We start from the raw sequence: 18,867 nt of genomic DNA, 5'->3' as shown, positions 1-18,867 counted from the left end.
TATCAGAACAGTATCGTGTTGCCAGCATTTCATAAACATGTCATCTGAAAGAAACTGAGGGGTTTGATCATGAGGAAGTAACATTTCCCAGAACGGGTTAGAGGAGCTAGTCAGCCGGTGGGAATCACAGCTCTTTCAGATTCCACAAACAATTGCCTTACATCTGGAGAAACATTTCCATCACATGGAGCCAAGAGTCTACAAAGGTTTCCTCACTAAGAGTCTGAATCCATTTTAATCTGAAGGATTTGAAAGCAATTTATTGCAAGCGTTTAAATTGTCGTATGCCAGGCAAGGAAGGATACCCTGTTTCATATCCTTTAATCTCTCGTCTCATCCCTCTTCATTACCACTACTCTTTGGATCATGTCCAAAACGATCTGGTCTAGATACTCAAAAAGAAGTATTGATTGTAGCAGTGTGAATTTCTTATTTTAAATTAAGCAAAGCTATTCATTCAAAATGTCTCCCTTCAATGTGCTTCCAAATTTGCCATGCACCAAATAGACACTCAAGGTCTAGTACTTATTATTTTATTTATTACCTATTATACACTGCCTTTCAGAGCTATGCAGCTTATGCCAGGCAGTTGCTATGAAGCAAATTAAAATACAAAATTCACCAGGATATAATAAATTTAAAAAACCAGCAGTAATATAGTAAATAGATGCTGTAGTAAATAAATAAAGCTGTGTACACGCTCTCATTTATTCTGCATACAGTGCTCTCCCATCATTGGTTTGGGAAGCAGTGTACACACTTTAGCCAAATCCATATCTATCCTGTTATGTATGAAATACTGTGCTTTGAGAAAAAGTCTTAGCTGTGTTTTTAAGCTGGTAACATGAACACAGATCAAGTGTTAAGAGTTTAATCAAAGGATGGTAATTATGTAATATTGCATAGGTGATCACACTCCATTCTGAGTGGCACTAGCTAAGGGTTTGTGCTGATACAGTTTGCAAAAAACAGCAGGAGCCTGTGGCTGAAATTGCAATTCAGGTGTTTCTCTGGGTTCTGCTCCAGAATGATCATTCCCAGCCAGCTTCAAAAGCATTGTGATGTTTTATTAGCATGGAGGTGGAGGTGAATGCTTGCCTGGAGGTGAGATGGCAAAGGGTGGCAAGCAGTAATCAAAGAGGAGGCTTTTTGCAAGAATATTAAATGTGACAATTGGCACTTAATGACTCGCTGTGTAACCATGGCAGGAGGAGATGAAAGCAATTAGCCTCTCATATATGAGCCACAACAATATTCCGAGCTAATAATCAGCTATTGAAAGTACTGTATTTAATCCCCTGACATTCCTGGTTCAATCAACTGCTTTTCAGCCCCCTCGCCCCCTCAGTTTCAGATCTCATTTGAATGGTGGATAGAACAAAGATGGGAGGTGAACTAATATTTTCAAAGAGGCAGGTAAAAAATCTGGATGGACAAAGAACATGTCTCTACTTCCCTTTCCGGGCAAAGTTAATAAGCAGTTTGGGTGAAAATTATTGTTGTTATTTTTCCCTCCTGCAGTAGCACAACAAGAGATTTTCATATATGAGAATGGCTGATTAATAATACACTGACATTGACATGCATGTGTGAGCTCTCAAATGATCAAAGGTACGGTGATGTTGTGTTGTAACATTTCCCAACTAGTCACTCAAATTATGATATAGATTTTTTGTATCTTGGAAACAATTGATTGTTTTTCTTTTAACCCCTGTCTTTTTAAACCATCTGCTCCTCCACCACCACCATATTATGATCTATTAGCTTTATTTAAGAACATAAGAACCACCTTGCAGGATGAGGGCAGTGGTCCATCTAGTCCTGCATCCTGTTCTCACTGTGGCCAGCTACAGGAAGCCCCCAAAGTAAGACCTGAGCACAACAGCACTCTCCCTCCTGTGGTTCCCAGCAACTGATGTTCAGAGACATATTGCCTCCCACTGTGGAGACAGAGCATAACCATTGTGGGTAGTAGGCAATGATGGCACCCTAAGGGCTAACAGCTTTATTGTGACATAAGCTGTTGAAGCTGGCATTAGTTCACAAGAAACTGTTAGGCTCTGTTCAGTGGTGTTGCTCAGCTGATGCTGGCAAGGCTTCATGTAGTCATTCTACGTGCTCTCCCTCTCTCCAGCTAGGAAGTAGACACCCCCCCCCCATTTTGTTTCCATTTTTAAGAAAAAGAATGCAAATACAAGGCAAAGACTGGCCTTGTCCCAAATCAATGTGAAACAATCACTTTAGGCAGCAAATTCTAGAGGGGCTACCAATCATCTGGTGCTGATTTACAGAGGATGAGGGGCTGTAGAGAAGAGAGGGGCTCCTCAAAAATTGCTGTCATCCTAATTCCACTGATAGAAATCTTACAGGAATCAGCTGAGCAACCCCATTGGATAGAGTCCTAACCGTTTTTGTGTGTGGAGCGGAGCCCACTTCAACAGCTTATGCCACAATGAAACTGTTAACCTTCCAGGTGCCGTAAGACTCCCTTTTTGTTTCTACAAGGTGGGGGGGTATATGGGGACTCTGTTTTCCAAGCCCCTGCTGTGTGGCATCTGTTCCACATTCTGAATAAACCGCAGAGTTGTTTATTGTCGATGGGGGAGAGAGAAGATCCCTTAACTCTAAATTCTAAGGTACATGTTGTTGTTTTTAAATTCCTCCCCCGCCCTCTTCTATTTGTCTGCAGGGTTTTTCTATCTCCCTGGCATATTGGCACCACCAAGTGGTGATGTTCTAATCTGCCATGGAATTAGTGCTAAATGCTTGGAAGAGGATAAAGAAACGACTTCTCAAAATATGAGGAGCGCAAACTGAATGGCGCACAAACTGGTCTTGTTTTCTTCTGCAGAGCCATGGAAGTTACTGTAAATAAATAAGAATTTTATGGCAAGCCAACGTCTCCTGCCTCAAACTGAGAAATGGGGACTTCCCTAAACCTTTCTTAACAGACAGTATTGATATACTGCACAAGACAAATGTCATCTGTGTACTGTGAGGTTCAATTTTATTCTAATGATGCTCTGGCCATTTTCACACCTGCATGTGGATGAGGGCTGGCCATGATCACTATTTCCCTGTATGCAAAAAAGATTGCATGAACTCACCCTCTGCCTCATTATAAATGTGGAGGCTTAAACTTTCCCCCTTTCCTCATTGAGCATTATTGACATGAGAATTGCTGAAACTTGAGTCCAAAACAATATTGATCAGGATGTCTTTACTGGGCATTTCCAGCATGCCACAGAGTGAGTGCAGAGTAGACCACACAGATGGAAACACTGAAGAGATGCAAAGAGATCTTACATAGTTTCTATAATCATCACCCATCCACCAGGGGGGTAAGATACAGAGTAAAGCACATTATATACCATTCACAGTTGCTGACACAGCTAATTACAGTGACTTATCTGCACCTGCTACACTGCTACACAGCTGAAAAACTAGGTGAGGAGTTGTACTCTGGCTTTTAAAGTGGTATACACCCTATGGAGAAATAATGAACCCTAACATTTAAGCAAACTATTCAACAGTCTTGGGACTCTGGATCTCCTTGTTATTATCATTTGTGCTTATGGTGGTATCAGGGCAGTTATACATGACCCTGCTTTCAGTAATGTTTGTGCCTCCAAAGATTTTGAGGCAGGCATGTAGCTTCATTTCCAATTGGTGCATATGCCATACCACCCTACTAAAATCCTTTAACTTTTTATTTTTTACTGTAGCTACTTTGCTTTAATTTTATCTTTTTGCCCCACTTTTGTTACACCAAGAATGTCCTGCCAGAGGACATTAATAAAACAACATTGGGGGAACATCACAGAACAATGAATAAATGATTGAGCTTGTATATATAAAAGTGCTTGTATATATGCTTGCATATATGAAAGTGCTTGTGTATAAAGTTTTATATGACTTGAGACCCAAGCTGTTGGGTTTCCATATGCTCCAACCCATAGCTTATGGTCTGTGGTAAAGGCCTTTCTAAGAGCACCACTGCTACAAATGACAAGGAGGGTGGGCTTTCTCTGTGGCAGCATCTTGTCTTTGAAACTCCCGCCCAGAGGAAATTAGGCAGTCCCCATCCCTGACCATATGCAGGGGGAACTTAGACCTTTTTAGTTGTAGCTTGTTAAGGCTACTGGGAACTGTAGCTCTGTGAGGGATAAACTGCAGTTCGCAGGATTCTTTGGGAGAAGTCAAGTGCATATTGGATGTGCTTTGAATTTATAGTGTGGCTATTCCTCTGCAACTTCAGCAGGCCCAAAGGCCATCTGGGCACTGTCTTCCCCATTATGGTGAGATTGTTTTTGAATTTCTATTTCAATTATAGTAATTATTTCTAAATTTGCATCTGTACACATATAAAATTGGCATATGCAAATCTTCATCTTCTTTTTTTAGTGAGGCATTTCCTCTCCTTTGGGAATGCAGAAGTGGTCACACTACTTTGGATGCAATCCCGCTGGAACGGAGCATGTTCAAGTCCCATTCATGCACTTCAGTGGGAGCATTTGGCCCAAGCTTAATTTTCAGCTTAATTACATTTTTGGAACAGTGCTGTATGATTAATGAGATCCCATTTTTGTTTGGGAATGGTTTTCCTTAAGTTCCCTGGACAGTTTTGCATGCATATACTTTATTCTAAGTTCTCTTCATTCATTGCCCTATCATCTGTTCACTTAATCACAACTGAACGGGAGAGTTTCTTCCACTGAACTTCTTTTCTTTACATCTTGTATATGCAGCAGTAGGATTATAACAGTTTGGTGTCCTCTGCACCATTGGCCAGATTGAACTATGCCATTATGGTAGCCTTTCTCAAGCTTGGGTCCCCAGACATTGTTGCAATACAACTCCCATCATCCTGCTAACTAGGGATAATGGAAGTTGTAGTCAAGCAACAACTGGGGACCCAAGCTTGAGAAAGGTTGTGTTATTGTATACTTGCTTATGTTTGGGTTCAGGGGGCATACAGTAGCTCAGCTCTCAGAAAGTGTCTGTAATCAGGTGGATGCGCCAAAATCTTGACTGAATAGCAGTGTGTATTCCAACTGCATCCTGAAACATAACTGAATGGAGAGAGTCAAATAATGAGAGGTATATATATATATATACCCTGAGATATTCAGGAGGGACAGGAAGTAATATTCTTAAATATATTGACAATATATCACAGTCACATAATGTCCAAATTCCAGAGGGGTAGCCACGTTAGTTTGTTGCAGCAAGAACAACAAAAAGTCTTTTGACACCTTAAACGCGAACATTTTTTTAATGGCATAAGCTTCTTTGAACTAGAGTCCACCTCACCAGATGCACAATGTGTAATTCTTGCTGGTCAGTTATATATCTACATAAGGGTGTAAAGAGAAATGTTAAAGTTGGAGTTAAATGACAATGAATTCAAAAAATTCCATCTGTGACCATTCCGTTAAATATATGCAAACTGATCCTTCACAGCATCAGCAATTGGCAACAGCACACTCATCTTAGACAATACAACTGGAGTTTAAATTATTAAAAGTGAGTGCAGATACCCTTCACAACAGCAGTGGTGGTGATGGGGATAACAACATCATCTCAGCACTGCTGAGTACATTTAACAGCAGCAGCAGAGCAGAATACCACTGTCTCTATTCAGACCCAAATGAACAGAATTGAACTTTTTGACAATTCAGCAATTTCATGCCGGAGTTTCCATTGGACGTTCCTTTGGTCCTGCCCTAACTACTCAGGGTGATATTTGAGCAATAGAATGTTCGTTAATAATGCAGTTTATGTGAGGGAAGTGAAACTTAAGAATGGATAGAGGAAAAGAGACTTGGAGGAGCTATGTACTGTTGCCATAAAGAGTAGAAAAGGCAAGATAGGGGATAGGTGAGCTCTAGGATAGATCTAGGTAGGGCTGGAGGAGAACTTCGTCTGAAACCCTGGAGAGCCACTGCCAGTAGACCATACTGATCTAGATGAATCAGTAGCGGGCTGAAAAAGGAACCTAAAGGAATGGTGAGTAAAGAAGGCAGGGAGTGGTGGTGGTGGTTTTTTTTTTAATAAGCTGTAGGAAGCAATTGTCCTAAAGGCAGAAAGGATTGCATGCTGTCAGCAGAAGTATACAGGCAAAGAACAGGACCAAGCATCAAGAAGAGCAAAAATGTATTGAGAGATGTACTTATGAGTCAGTCTTTATGGCTGTTCTGAATGAATCATAGAATCATAGAGTTGGAAGAGACCACAAGGGCCATCAAGTCCAACCCCCTGCCAAGCAGGAAACACCATCAGAGCACTCCTGACATATGGTTGTCAAGCCTCTGCTTAAAGACCTCCAAAGAAGGAGACTCCACCACACTCCTTGTGTGCATGAATGAATGAATGGTTTCATGCATGCTCTTGGATGCTGCTCAGTTCTTTAGATTGCCCTCCATGCTGTTGGGAGGGATTATTTGGCCCTAGAGCAAAGGCATGTTTGCATTAGGAGCGATCAGTGGTCACCTATAGGCAAGCTTTTGTTTTTGGGTCTGACTTAGTGAATGAATTTGGCCAAGTGTCATTCATGGGTCAGGAAGCATGGCCATGGGAGGTCATGGAACCTAAATCTCTCACTGGCTTACCCAGAGCAGCAGATAGCTAGAATTCCAGCTCAACATCTGATTTTTTGCTTCATGAGACAGATGTTTAGGGCAAAAGCATCTGTTGTGTTTTTGCTCTCTCACTCTGCATCTCTTCTTCTTATTCCTCGTTCATGCACAACAGTAAAAAGAAAAAGAAAAAAAAAGAATTAGGTTGTCAAACACTTATTCGTTTCCATCACAATCCGATGAATGGAATTTTTACATCATTTGCTGTAGTTTTACGGGATAATAGTGTTCACTGAGGAGGAGAAGGTGATAGTTTATTTACCCTTTATACAGTGAAGAAAAGGCGAAACCAGAGAAAGAATGTATGGTTGTGAGGGGTTCACCTGCATAGAGAACTAGGCACATCTGCTACAAAATTTGGTTGATTTTTATACCAGTTTAACACTCATGACTTGCATAAATAATCCTAGGACCTGCAGCTTGCTGAGGCTGCTAATTATGTCATATTTATTAAAGTATTTTCAACGCCACTCTTCAGCCAAAGAAAGCTTCCAGGGTGGTTTGCAGAAGTCAACGGCAGGACAAATCTTAACATCAGATTTATAATCTGAAAGTGGCGCAAAGGGGAAAAAGAGAATAGGAGATAGGAGCAGGGAAAGCCAACCCAAACACTAGTTCTTATTTATAAAGCTTTAACAACAAGCTGGAATGGAAACAGTTCAAAGAGAGCATGAGCCAAATGTGGCTGGTATCTCAGTTGAGCCAATGGAGTGGCCCTTCCTCCCCCTTGACTGCAGTCTGATGGAAGAGCTGCTGTCAGGTGACAGCTGAGGGAAAAGGAAAGCTGATGATGCCTTCAAAGATCTATAAAGAGAAATTTTATAGCCCCTTGCATTTCCCTGGAGGGTGAGAGAATAGCAATTAAACTATTTTAGATGTAGATGGGCCTTAAGCATTTAGTTTTCAGCAAAGTCTTCATGCTTTGGGGAACAGAACAGCCCTTCACAAAATATTAGCGGTCATTCTCTGTGTCATAAAGGGATTGTGATCTTCTGAAAATCTGATTTGAAAGCTCTATGGTTACAAAAATAAAACAAAGCAAGTTAACAATGGATTTTTTTTAAAAAAAGCTTTCATATATTAATGTAAATCCTTTCAAACGAGATAGCTGAAAAATTTAAAAGTAAACTTACCCCAGTATTTGAAGATAAGGCAAATCATAACCAGTTTATTGAAAAGATTTGGTACACTGAGAGAAAACACAAGGTTTGAAATATTAATTTCAAAAAGCAAACACTCAAAAGGAATCATAGGAGATATATCTAAAATAACTGCAGAACTGGAATCATCCCAGCCAAGATGTCAATCAAAATGGGATGCAGATATGCCTCGCAATACATCTCAAGAGAAATGGGCCTGGTTCTGGGAGAAACATTTCCAAATTTACACTTTGTAGGAGTTTAACATCTATAAAATCATGACTCATTGGTATCTGTCTCCAGATAGACTGCATAAAATATATCCACCAATAAATAATCGGTGTTGCAGATGCTCCAAATGTGACTATTTGTCATGTACTTGGAGGAATGTCCAATTATTAAATTATTTTTGGAGTCAGTATTAACAAAAAGTGATAATGTCCTTGGCTAAGTCCACCCCATGAATCCTATTCTAACAATATTTGAATATCTCAACATCATCATTCCAGAGTCAAAAACTGGTAGCCTATTTATTAACTGCAGCAAAAATTTGGGAAATGACCTTTATGACTAAAGTTACAACTCTTAATAAGAGTAAGAGAAGACATACAAATAGAATATAATTCTACCAGAAAATAGAGTTTGTTTCTACTATATGCAAGGTGCAAGAGCAAATAAATCATTATTCCCTGTTAAGGGGCATATAGGCATTAGAGAAAACTTTATACATTTAGTACAGATTAAGCATTTTATTGTGTTTTTAAGAAGCTTGAAATGTCTGATATAATAATTTTTGTACTTATATGCATTATATTTACTAAGTTATCCACCTAACTTATGAATTAAGCTGTCTATGTAATATTGTCTTCTTCTTATTCTCCCTTTTGTAATCTACCTTGCAAACTCAGTGATCTGTAACAAATAAACTTCTTTTAAAAAAGAATATCAAAAAGCTGTTGCAGAAAAAAGGGGGGGGGGGGGGTGACAAACTGAAAATATATGAGGAAAGTGCCAAAAGTTGAATATTTAAAGAAAAAAACATTTGAGTTGGAGAAATGCCACACATCATTCTGACCTCTTTTGCTTTTAAATGAACATTCTCATTTTCTGTGAACACATTATGTCAGGCACGTCAAACAGGTAGATCGTGATGTACGGGTAGATGACCGGACATCTTTGGTAGATCACTGGTAGATCACTGGCTCACCCCAAAGAAGCTGAACAAGTTTTGTTCCCCTAAAAAAAAGGTCAACATTTTTGCCCTGCACCCCAAAAAACCAGGGCTTTCCTCCTCCCTAATAAGCCCAATAACTTTGACCTGAACCCCCCAAGAGGGGATAGATCACTGCCAGTCTTTAACTCTGTGAGTAGATCGCAGTCTCTTGGGAGTTGGCCACCCCTGCAGTATGTCATTGGCATATACAGAATGTGCCTAATCCACCTTTTTTAAAGATCTAAAACAAATTTCATTCATATACAGCAACAAGGCACAACAGTTTATCATTTTAGTTATTGGACTATTGCCTTAAACACATGCACACACACAATTCCACTAATGCCCATGTAGGGAAGACTAGTTTCAAATAATTTAGAATACTAAAAGCTTGATCCTATTCGTTGTTATCATCATCATTTTTTTTTTATAAAAAAAACTGTCTTGATTGCTTCACAAGTTTCATGGTGTGGGAAACTTTAATATGATGGAATTCATACAAATAGACATGGCATCAAAGTGTCTGACGTTATGCCTCCTTTGGGAGGAAAGGCAGGTTCAAAATTTAATAAATAAAATGGCACCCTGGGACACAAAGGCATTTAACTAGGAATGAATGAATCATGTTGCTTCTGCGTCAAAACTCATTAGCACACTGTATTTTTGTTTTTTTCCTGAATTTGGATATCTACCTTTTAAATCTGGATTCTGGAGGGTGGGGTAGTCAATTGATCTTCCTCTTCCTTCATTAAGAACAGATTTATTGTACCAACATAGGTTGATGCAGCTATCTGTTTATGCCAGCATGCTGCTGCGCCTTGGTTAAAGCATAAGTCAGGCCTAACAGAGGGCATTGATGAGAACATTTCTAGACACATGAATGACTATGAAGGCCTCCCCAAATATTTTTGAGTGGACCTCAGGATTTACAATCAGAAATATGCGTATTTCCTGAATTTGATGCATAGTTTGGAAATGGTATTATATTTCCTGCATCTGATGTATATTTTGTGAAATTTATACATTAAATTTATGTATATTTCCTGAATTTGATTATATACTGTGTCAACTATATAAAGGACTGTGTATATGTATGACTTCATTTCCACGGGGGCTAGAGAAACTTATCTTAGGACCCCACAGGTTGAAAACATGTAATGTAAAACTAAGGAGTACAAAGGCTTAAACCTAGATCTTAAGGGGAACTTGCTTTGCTAAGTTCACACAGCAAGCATTCAATTTTTGGCCACTCCAGCTGTTACCTTATCCCAACCTTTCATGCTATTTGACTACACTAGCATCCATTTATTCCAAGTTCACAAAGGACCTATCTCAAATCTATTACCTATCATTGGAGTGATGCCCCAGCATGGTTGCAAGATCAGTGTTGCTGTTCCAAAATAACATCTGAACGCTATCCTCCTATTCTCTTAGTCTGCAGTGGAGGTTGCAATTGTTACCATTAAGTAGATTAAAATAACCAAATGTGTATTTGTTTTAAAACTTTTCTGAATTGCCCTTTCATTTAAAAATAAATAAATCCAGGGTGGTTTACAATAGTTCATACAACACAATAAAAGAGCAATAATCAATAACGTGGTTAGGGGGAGTAAAGGCAGCGCTAAAAACAGTTGCAACAGAAGTGAAACACCAGAGGTTTAAAGTATGAGAAAAGGGGAAAACATAGTACTTAAAAAAGATTATGATAGCCGTCAGGTGAGCTTCTCTAAGGTGAGAATTTCAGAAGTTGGGTACCACAGGCAGGAGCACCTCAATGCATGTTGTTTGTCATTGCGTTCCTCAGTACTATATATATTTTTTATGAATCAAAGGCTGCCATTCTAGGCATGCTTAGCTGGGAGTAGGTCTCACTGACTTACTTTCAATGGCAGCCTGTAGGGTGATTCGCTAAACAAAACCGGCACCATTCCTACCCATATGTTTACATGCTGCAAATGGCCTCCACTCTAACTCCCCCCCCCCAAGTTAGTATGTTTGGACCCAATGCACATTGGTTTCAGCTTACCTACTTTTGCCACTTAATTGTTCCAATTATCACCCAGTTTGGAGAGCTTCTTCTGGAGCTCTTTGCTTTTATGCTTTTTGCCAGCCTAAATAATTTGGCGTCATCAGCCCACGGTGAGGCATTCTTTGCCATGGACACACCAGCTAGAAAATAAGTGAGCAAACTACATGCTCAACATGCTTTGCAGGGCGTGAATGTACATGGGATATTCCTACACTGAGAGAAGAAAACCTCAATGAGAGACTGTCTTTGAGAACTTTGGAAGAAAGGTTGTATTGGTCTAAGACATGCTTAGACAACACTGGGAAACCTGCAGCCCTCCAGAAATTGTTGGACTCCAACTCCCATCAGCCCTAGCCAGCATGATCAATGGTCAGGGAAGATGGAAGCTGTAGTCCGGCAACATCTAGAGAACCATAGATTCCCCAACTCTGGTCTAACATATATGGAAATTGGAAGAGAACAATGATTAACTCGTTTCCACCCCTCTCTTCCATAAGTATGAAATGCTTTCACAGATGTGGACCACTGTTACAGTTGTAATAACTGAAAATCAATCCTTAGAAAGATTAATAAAGGAAGGCAGAGTATTGAGACAAGAATTTATTAGAACTGAATATGAGACTGGGTCCAATTATTAAGAAGCAAAAAAGAGAGAGAAAGAGATAAAAAGAGAAAGTAATATACTGAGAAATTACAGATAGCAGTTGCATTACGTGACTCAAGCTATTGCTTGAACGTATTAAAGCAGAAACGTGTTTAATTAAAATGCACAAAAAGATACAAGCATGCCAATGTAGTGCTGCAGGGGAATACAAAAAGGTTGTCTTAATTATCTCCGTAAACTTGACAAGCGTATGTCCTAATTTGCATCAATATTGTAGCAACCTTAACATCATAGTGGTGCTTCTCTTCTGGGTGACCTATGGAACCCAGCTGCAGCAGAGAGGTCATGGCCTTGGAACTCCTATACTTTTGAGCTCCTGTCTGCATAATATCAGCCAGTTTGGGGGGCAAATAGTCTAACATTTCTCCAATGAAAATAGGGACACCCTAAGGAAAAGGAGGGGACGCGGGTGGCGCTGTGGGTAAAAGCCTCAGCGCCTAGGGCTTGCCGATCGAAAGGTCGGCGGTTCGAATCCCCGCGGCGGGGTGCGCTCCCGTTGCTCGGTCCCAGCGCCTGCCAACCTAGCAGTTCGAAAGCACCCTCGGGTGCAAGTAGATAAATAGGGACCGCTTTCTAGCGGGAAGGTAAACGGCGTTTCCGTGTGCAGCTCTGGCTTGCCAGAGCAGCGATGTCACGCTGGTCACGTGACCCGGAAGTGTCTTCGGACAGCGCTGGCCCCTGGCCTCTTGAGTGAGATGGGCGCACAACCCCAGAGTCTGTCAAGACTGGCCCGTACGGGCAGGGGTACCTTTACCTTTACCTTTAAGGAAAAGGAAGACATTCTGGGATCAAATTAATCAAAAAATGGGATGGCTTCTGTAAATCTGAGGCTGTCCCTGGAAAATAGGGACACTTGGAGGTTTTATTGTCCTGCTATTCAATACAATTTTACCAAACATCATAGCTACAGCAGGAACAGCAAACCTACAGAGGAACTTCCCATTCCCTCTTGCACAGAGCATTCATTGATGATATAGAAGTGCTTTGAATCCCGAGACATTGATTGCCATTAGGTAAGCCATTAGGTCTGTTCACAGTTTTTAAATTTAACCTGCTATTGATACTCCTGTGCTATATCATTCTCCTACCATTGATTATCCAACCCAGTTCAACCCAGTTGTTTTTCCTCTCTCAGAAAGTTCCTTCATAATCTTAGTCAGTGTCTTTTTGTGCAGGAGCAGCCCCATAACGCAGCTAGGGCTGATGACAGTTGCGGTTCAAAGCATCCAGAGAGGACCAAGCTGGGAAATGCTGAGTTGAGGCAATGCATTAGATATGGCAGACCAAACAAACCCTGTATGTGAGGTCTTGCTTTTGTTGAATTTGGATTCTCATTTTGTTGAATGTTGGTTTCTCATTACAGACCCACTTTGGGGTTTGAAAGAAACATTAGAAGTTGTTATGTGATGCCACCAAAATCAGTGTCGTGAATGTGGGCAGAAGTACAAATGTTAACTGCGACACATCACCCTTTGGGTGCTTCCATACTCCAAGCTGACCAGATTGTGTTTCTCTTTCCTCTGCAGAGATCCCTGGGTGCCCTGGAATGGTTGAAAGTTGAGCGGGTTAAGCTTTCGCCCTCCTAACCATTTGCAACTTTCAGAAGCTCATGAAAAGACAAGTCTAAGCTCTGCTTTACTTTTGTTGGCACAGAGGAACTTCGCATTCCTTTGCACAGGGATGAAAGGAAGGACAGCTAGCAAACCAAGTTTCCAGGCTGTGAAGCATAAGAAAACTGCAGTGAATGAACCATTTCAGGGATTCAGCTGTGAGAAGCCAAATTAGTTCTGTGTAACTACTGCTTGAGATAGGATTGGTGGAGTCTTCGCAGTGCAATAATGAAAGAGCTGAAGAACATGAGTTTCCAGAAGTAGGGGAAGAGTTAATGATTTTATTAACTCACCCACACTGTCTCCGCTGGAAATATCCTCAAGGAGCTGAAAAGCTTTGGGAAGACATTTCCCCATCTTGTTGTTAGTCTACTTGCAGAAGGGACATCAAATATCGGGCTTCCTGGTGAAGCCAGCAGATTGTTGGATTGGGACGGGATCATTATGCAGCCGAAATGTGAAAAGAATTTGGGAAGTAATACACCGAGGAGCACTCTTGTAAAACCAAATTGGTTTGCAGTGCACATTCAAAGCTGGTTTCTGCTCCTGGAAGTATTTCGCCAACTTTTCCCCAAGCCAGCACCTGTCCCCATAGCCAAGTGCTTTCACAAAGACAGAAGTGAATAATCACATTGTGGTAGGATTTCACAAAAAATGACTCAACGTTTACCAAGGCCCATATTCAGAGGCAGTTCTCAGTAATATTGACTTCTGTGCAATTTCAAGAGACCCCAAGAGACCAAAATTGAAAGGCAGCTTCTCTCAAATTTTTTTTTTTAAAAAAACTTGTAAGCAACCAAACACCCCTCATATACTGTTCTTGAAGCTAAGCTTTCTGCATCAACCTCCTGGTATCATAGGATGCCTGCATTCTTCTTTTGGAGTCTTGAGATGTCTGGCCTTGACTACTCAGCTCGCTCCAAGTGCTGATGATGTTTAACCCCTTCTGCCAGAAGACACTTCCAAGGCTTTGTAGGAAGGGGAAAGAAGCCTTGTTGAATACTTGGGAGAGACAGACCACTGCCAGAGAAGCTTATGCGAGGAGTCTGGAGTCGAAGTTGGATGGCCAAGGGTGGTTTCAGAAAAGGGGAGAATCTTTCAAGTTGTGGTTTTATAACAAAACTCAATTCGCTGTATATTACATTAACAACTCTGAGGTGTAAAAAAAAAAAAGCTTTCAAATGTAATCTGTTTCAGCCTGGAAGGCAACAGTCAGCTTAAAAATGCAGAAGGAAAGGTTCTTCATTTTGATGATTATGTTAAGGGCTTTGTCCCGTAAGATTTAAAAGATGCCTGGAGCCAAACCATGAATTATTGAGGCTTCTGTGTGTGTAGTGTCCTGTCCCTTTGACGCAGTGTGCAATATTGCTAAGGATCAAAAGACCTTCTACTGTCTGCAGCAAAAGAGAAGGAGAAACCCATGCTATCAACTGCAAGGGGGAATGAAGCTATCCATCAGCAGAGAAGCTGGTGTTCTTGCCATTGTGCATGACAAGTGATTGTACTGCCGTTTGCTCTCATGGACTTTGTGCAAGCATGAGCCTCTTATTCATTGAACCGCTTTGAACCCATTGGATTCTTAAATACCATGTGCGGGGGGCGGGGAGAAGGGTTTTGGGGCTCTGCAGGGCATGTTGCCTGTGAAATTAAGACACACTGGGCTTCCATGTGTGCTGCTCTAAAGTTGTGGTGTCTATTTATTTATTTATTTATTGGGTAAGGATGAGTTCTGGTTTCCTCATCTTCCTTGCTATGAGGGAAGATGGTGCAAAATCTCACAGAGCAATGGGTCACTGGCTGCTCCAAAATAAAAAAAACTGAATCCATTGTGTGATGGTGTCCAATATCTGTCATTTTCTTCTTACTTTGCTGGTCCAGAAGAGACCATGTCAGTATGCTGGTTCCTCTGCAGTGCATTCTGTATCCATTTCTGCTTTCTTAGGTACACCATGTGTAGCATAAAAAAACCAAATTTGATTTAATGCTTAGAGATTTTTTTCATGCTCTCTTTGCGTACAGTCAGCTGGCCTAGAGCCTCAGTGGATATAAACCAGGCCAGCTTCACTACAGTCTCTCTGTTTATCTATGCATATTTCTCCAGTGGAGCCGCTCAACTATAGCTTCCTTTCATGCAAGCTAGTTGTGCATTTGCTGCGTAAGCAAACATTTTCATTGGCCACACTGGCATTTAACCATTATCTACTACTACTACTTATTATTATTATTATTAATTATTTATTTATACCCCGCCCATCTGGCTGGGTTTCCCCAGCCACTCTGGGCAGCTCCCAACAGAATATTAAAAACACGATAAAACATCATACATTAAAAACTGCCCTAAACAGAACCAAACTAGGCAAGACACAGAAGACCAGTGAACAGGATCTCCTGCTTAAATAAATACATAAAAGCAGGCACAGGGCGATCTTAATTGGGACTATGGTGCTGAAGAGACAGGCTAACCTTTTCACCCCGTGCCATTTCCTCCATGTCAACTTCATTTTTAGAAGCTGCCACTACTATATCGGTAACATGTTTTCCCCCACAAGGTAAGTGGGAGCTTCAGGGGTGCATGGGTTCCTGCAAATTATGCAGGGAGGTAACCCTGCAACCAGTAGTGATCTGTGGCTGGCTGTACCTATTTCCTCTGATGCCCCATCTCCTCCAAGTATGCCTGACTGGGCTCTGGCCTTGGCCAAATCAAGTACACAGTCCTAATAAAAACCCTACCAGAATGTATCAGCTCAACACTTTCTGGCCTCTAACAATCTGCCTGTATGATGACTCAGGAATGGTGCCATCCCTATTTAGAGATTATTGATGTGGGTTACCAATAATTCTCTACACTTGTCAACACTTGTTGGGACGCAGGTGGCGCTGTGGGTTAAAGCCTCAGCGCCTAGGACTTGCTGATCGAAAGGTTGGCGGTTCGAATCCCTGCGGCGGGGTGCGCTCCCGCTGCTTGGTCCCAGCGCCTGCCAACCTAGCAGTTCGAAAGCACCTCCGGGTGCAAGTAGATAAATAGGGACCGCTTACCAGCGGGAAGGTAAACGGCATTTCCGTGTGCGGCTCTGGCTCGCCAGATGCAGCTTTGTCACGCTGGCCACGTGACCCGGAAGTGTCTCCGGACAGCGCTGGCCCCTGGCCTCTTAAGTGAGATGGCCGCACAACCCCAGAGTCTGTCAAGACTGGCCCGTACGGGCAGGGGTACCTTTACCTTTACCTTTACCAATAATTCTCTACACTTGTCAACACTTGTTGCCATAGGCTAAGATGCTGTTGTATCTATCCCTGCCATTCCCTAGTCCTTGGGGTGCCTAATGTAGCCGCACCTATTTTAGAGCTGCATCCCTTCATCAGGAACATTAATGGAGGTGGCATCAAAACAGCTGCTCAGCATGCAAAGACCACCAACAAAAACCCATGGCATGGAAGTTACATGTGTGGTTATGATGCTCTCCAACATGTGTATAAGAAAGTGTCCAGGAGCAGCTCACATTTGGGTAGTACAACCCCATCGGTCTGCTGTGCTATTCGCCACTAACACCAGCACAACATTGGTGTAGCTTCATCATTTCATCTTATTGATTTCAAACAGCAAAGCAGACAGCCAGATGATACCATTTAAAAGGAGATATAACATAGCAGCAACCTGTTACAGTTTTCATTACAGCTCTATTAACCTTCAGTTTTGGTGGTGTACATCAATAATGCTCTCATGTTAGCCATGCACAGAAGGGACTGATCGATGCAGAGTGACCCCAGGTTGCCACCTTTCTAGGACTCATACAAAAGGGCAACCACAGAGATACTACACCATCCAAAGAAGCATAGACCTCTGTAGCAAAACAGTCGCAGTTGTCCAACAGCTGCTGTCAATAGTCCTGGGCTCCAGGGTTCTCTGCAGGAAGATCTTGGACCTCTTTGTAGCATAGACATATCCAGACAGCTCACACAACCATGCCAAGCTTACACATGGAAATAACACAGCAAAAGACAGAGTTGGGCCTTCAGATCATGCTTCGCCTACCACATGGGTCCATTGGGAAGAAGCATGCATGGAGAACCCATGAGTGTCTCAGGGAAAGGATTCGAGACCCATGAATATCCATTCAAATGATCCATGCAGTGTAGCCAAGGAGAGAGTCTCATGCACAAGGAAGAAAGGGAACTAGAACTGGTAGCTCATGGGGACCAGGATCAGGAGCTACCTGCTAGCTCAGCAGGATTGAAAAGCACTGGTAGGGTTGAGTCTCACACCAGGGAGAAACATTGGATGAACACCGTAGCCACCAAGGCAAAACTCATCTTTTGATTTCCTGGCCAGAAACAATGTTGTCAGATGCAAAGAAGTTAGAAGCAACATGACTAAAAACCCACACTTCCCATGACATACAGAACAGTTTTGTTTTTTGTTTTTTTCTACAAAGCCACAAAAAGAAAGATGCATGATGCAAAACTTTTGTAAAGTTTTGGGCTCAAGCCACAGACCCAAACATATGACATAGGAGGTTTCCTTATACCAAGTCAAACCATCTGTCGATTTGGCTCAGCACTGCAAACACTGGCTGGCAGTGGCTCTCCAGGTTTTCAGACAGGATAAAAAGCACCCCAACATTCTTGGTGGTTGCATGTGTCTGGACATAGATTCATGCAGCATTTGTTTACCATCATACTGACTCCTGCAGACGACTTTGGTTTTTGAGTCTGAAAAGCTTTGAAGATGCTGCTAGGTTTTGGAAAAATTAGACAAAGGAGCAAATGCCTAAGCTTCATTTTCCAAAACAGAAAGTATCTAAGTTCCCCTGATGCTTTGCGCGCGCTCTCTCTCTCGCTTTTCTTCTGAAGTCCCAAGTCTCTTCTTTCTCCACTCACCCTGGAAATTGACGTAGCCCTTGATCTTACTTAAGCATTTGTCTGCCATAAAGCACCCCAGCTTCATCCTTTCATGGCTAGATGCACAAACATGAATGATTGGAGTTTAAACAGTCTTGATGGGAGCATGTAAAATTACTTTATGTGGCTTTGGTTAAACAGCCTTGTTAAGCTGACAGCACTTGCAAACAAGGCTGCCCAAATGGGGCTCTTTTATTAATATATTTAATCTTCTCAAAAGGAAAGAAAAATGCTGCAATTCATGTATGAACTGCACAAAGAAATGTGTTTGCTATCAGTCACCACACTAGCTTCTAGCTTTTTCATTCTTTTTGCCAGTTTCCCAGTTGCATAGGACTTTTTCCCCCCCAGATGTCCATTTTCTGCACACACACACACACACACACATCCCAACTAGGGATGAAGGAGAAATTTGATTCTGTTTGCACTTAAAGGCAAACCTACCTGATCCTCCCTTTCTGAAACAATACACAAACCAGAACACAGCCATCAATCATAATCCATTCCTCTCTGACCATTGCAAATGCAGTTCTCCAGCCAAGTGGTGCATGTAAAAATGCACCAACTATGGTAAAGTGTGCATTAAAATGCACATAGAGTAGTAGTGAACATAATGTAATAAAATGCATTATATCAGGAGAAATTCATAGTAAAGTGCTAATGAATTTTCATAAGGAT

General features: G+C 41.5%; 1 protein-coding gene across 1 annotated transcript in view; it reads left to right on the top strand.

Moving 5' to 3' along the window:
- ADRB2 (adrenoceptor beta 2) overlaps positions 1–15,117 on the top strand; it is a 58,807-nt gene extending 43,690 nt beyond the window's left edge. Inside the window, exon 2 of the mRNA XM_083726141.1 lies at positions 13,210–15,117. Within this exon, the coding sequence (XP_083582267.1) occupies positions 13,210–13,244 (35 nt within the window). The 3' untranslated portion in view covers positions 13,245–15,117. The remainder of the gene's footprint in view (positions 1–13,209) is intronic.
- The last annotated feature ends 3,750 nt before the right edge of the window (positions 15,118–18,867 follow it).

The sequence above is a fragment of the Podarcis gaigeae genome, assembly GCF_964106915.1.
Source record: "Podarcis gaigeae genome assembly, chromosome: 2".
Classification (NCBI taxonomy): domain Eukaryota; kingdom Metazoa; phylum Chordata; class Lepidosauria; order Squamata; family Lacertidae; genus Podarcis; species Podarcis gaigeae.
Note: the sequence above shows the minus strand (reverse complement) of the source record. Positions and strands in the feature narration are given on the sequence as shown.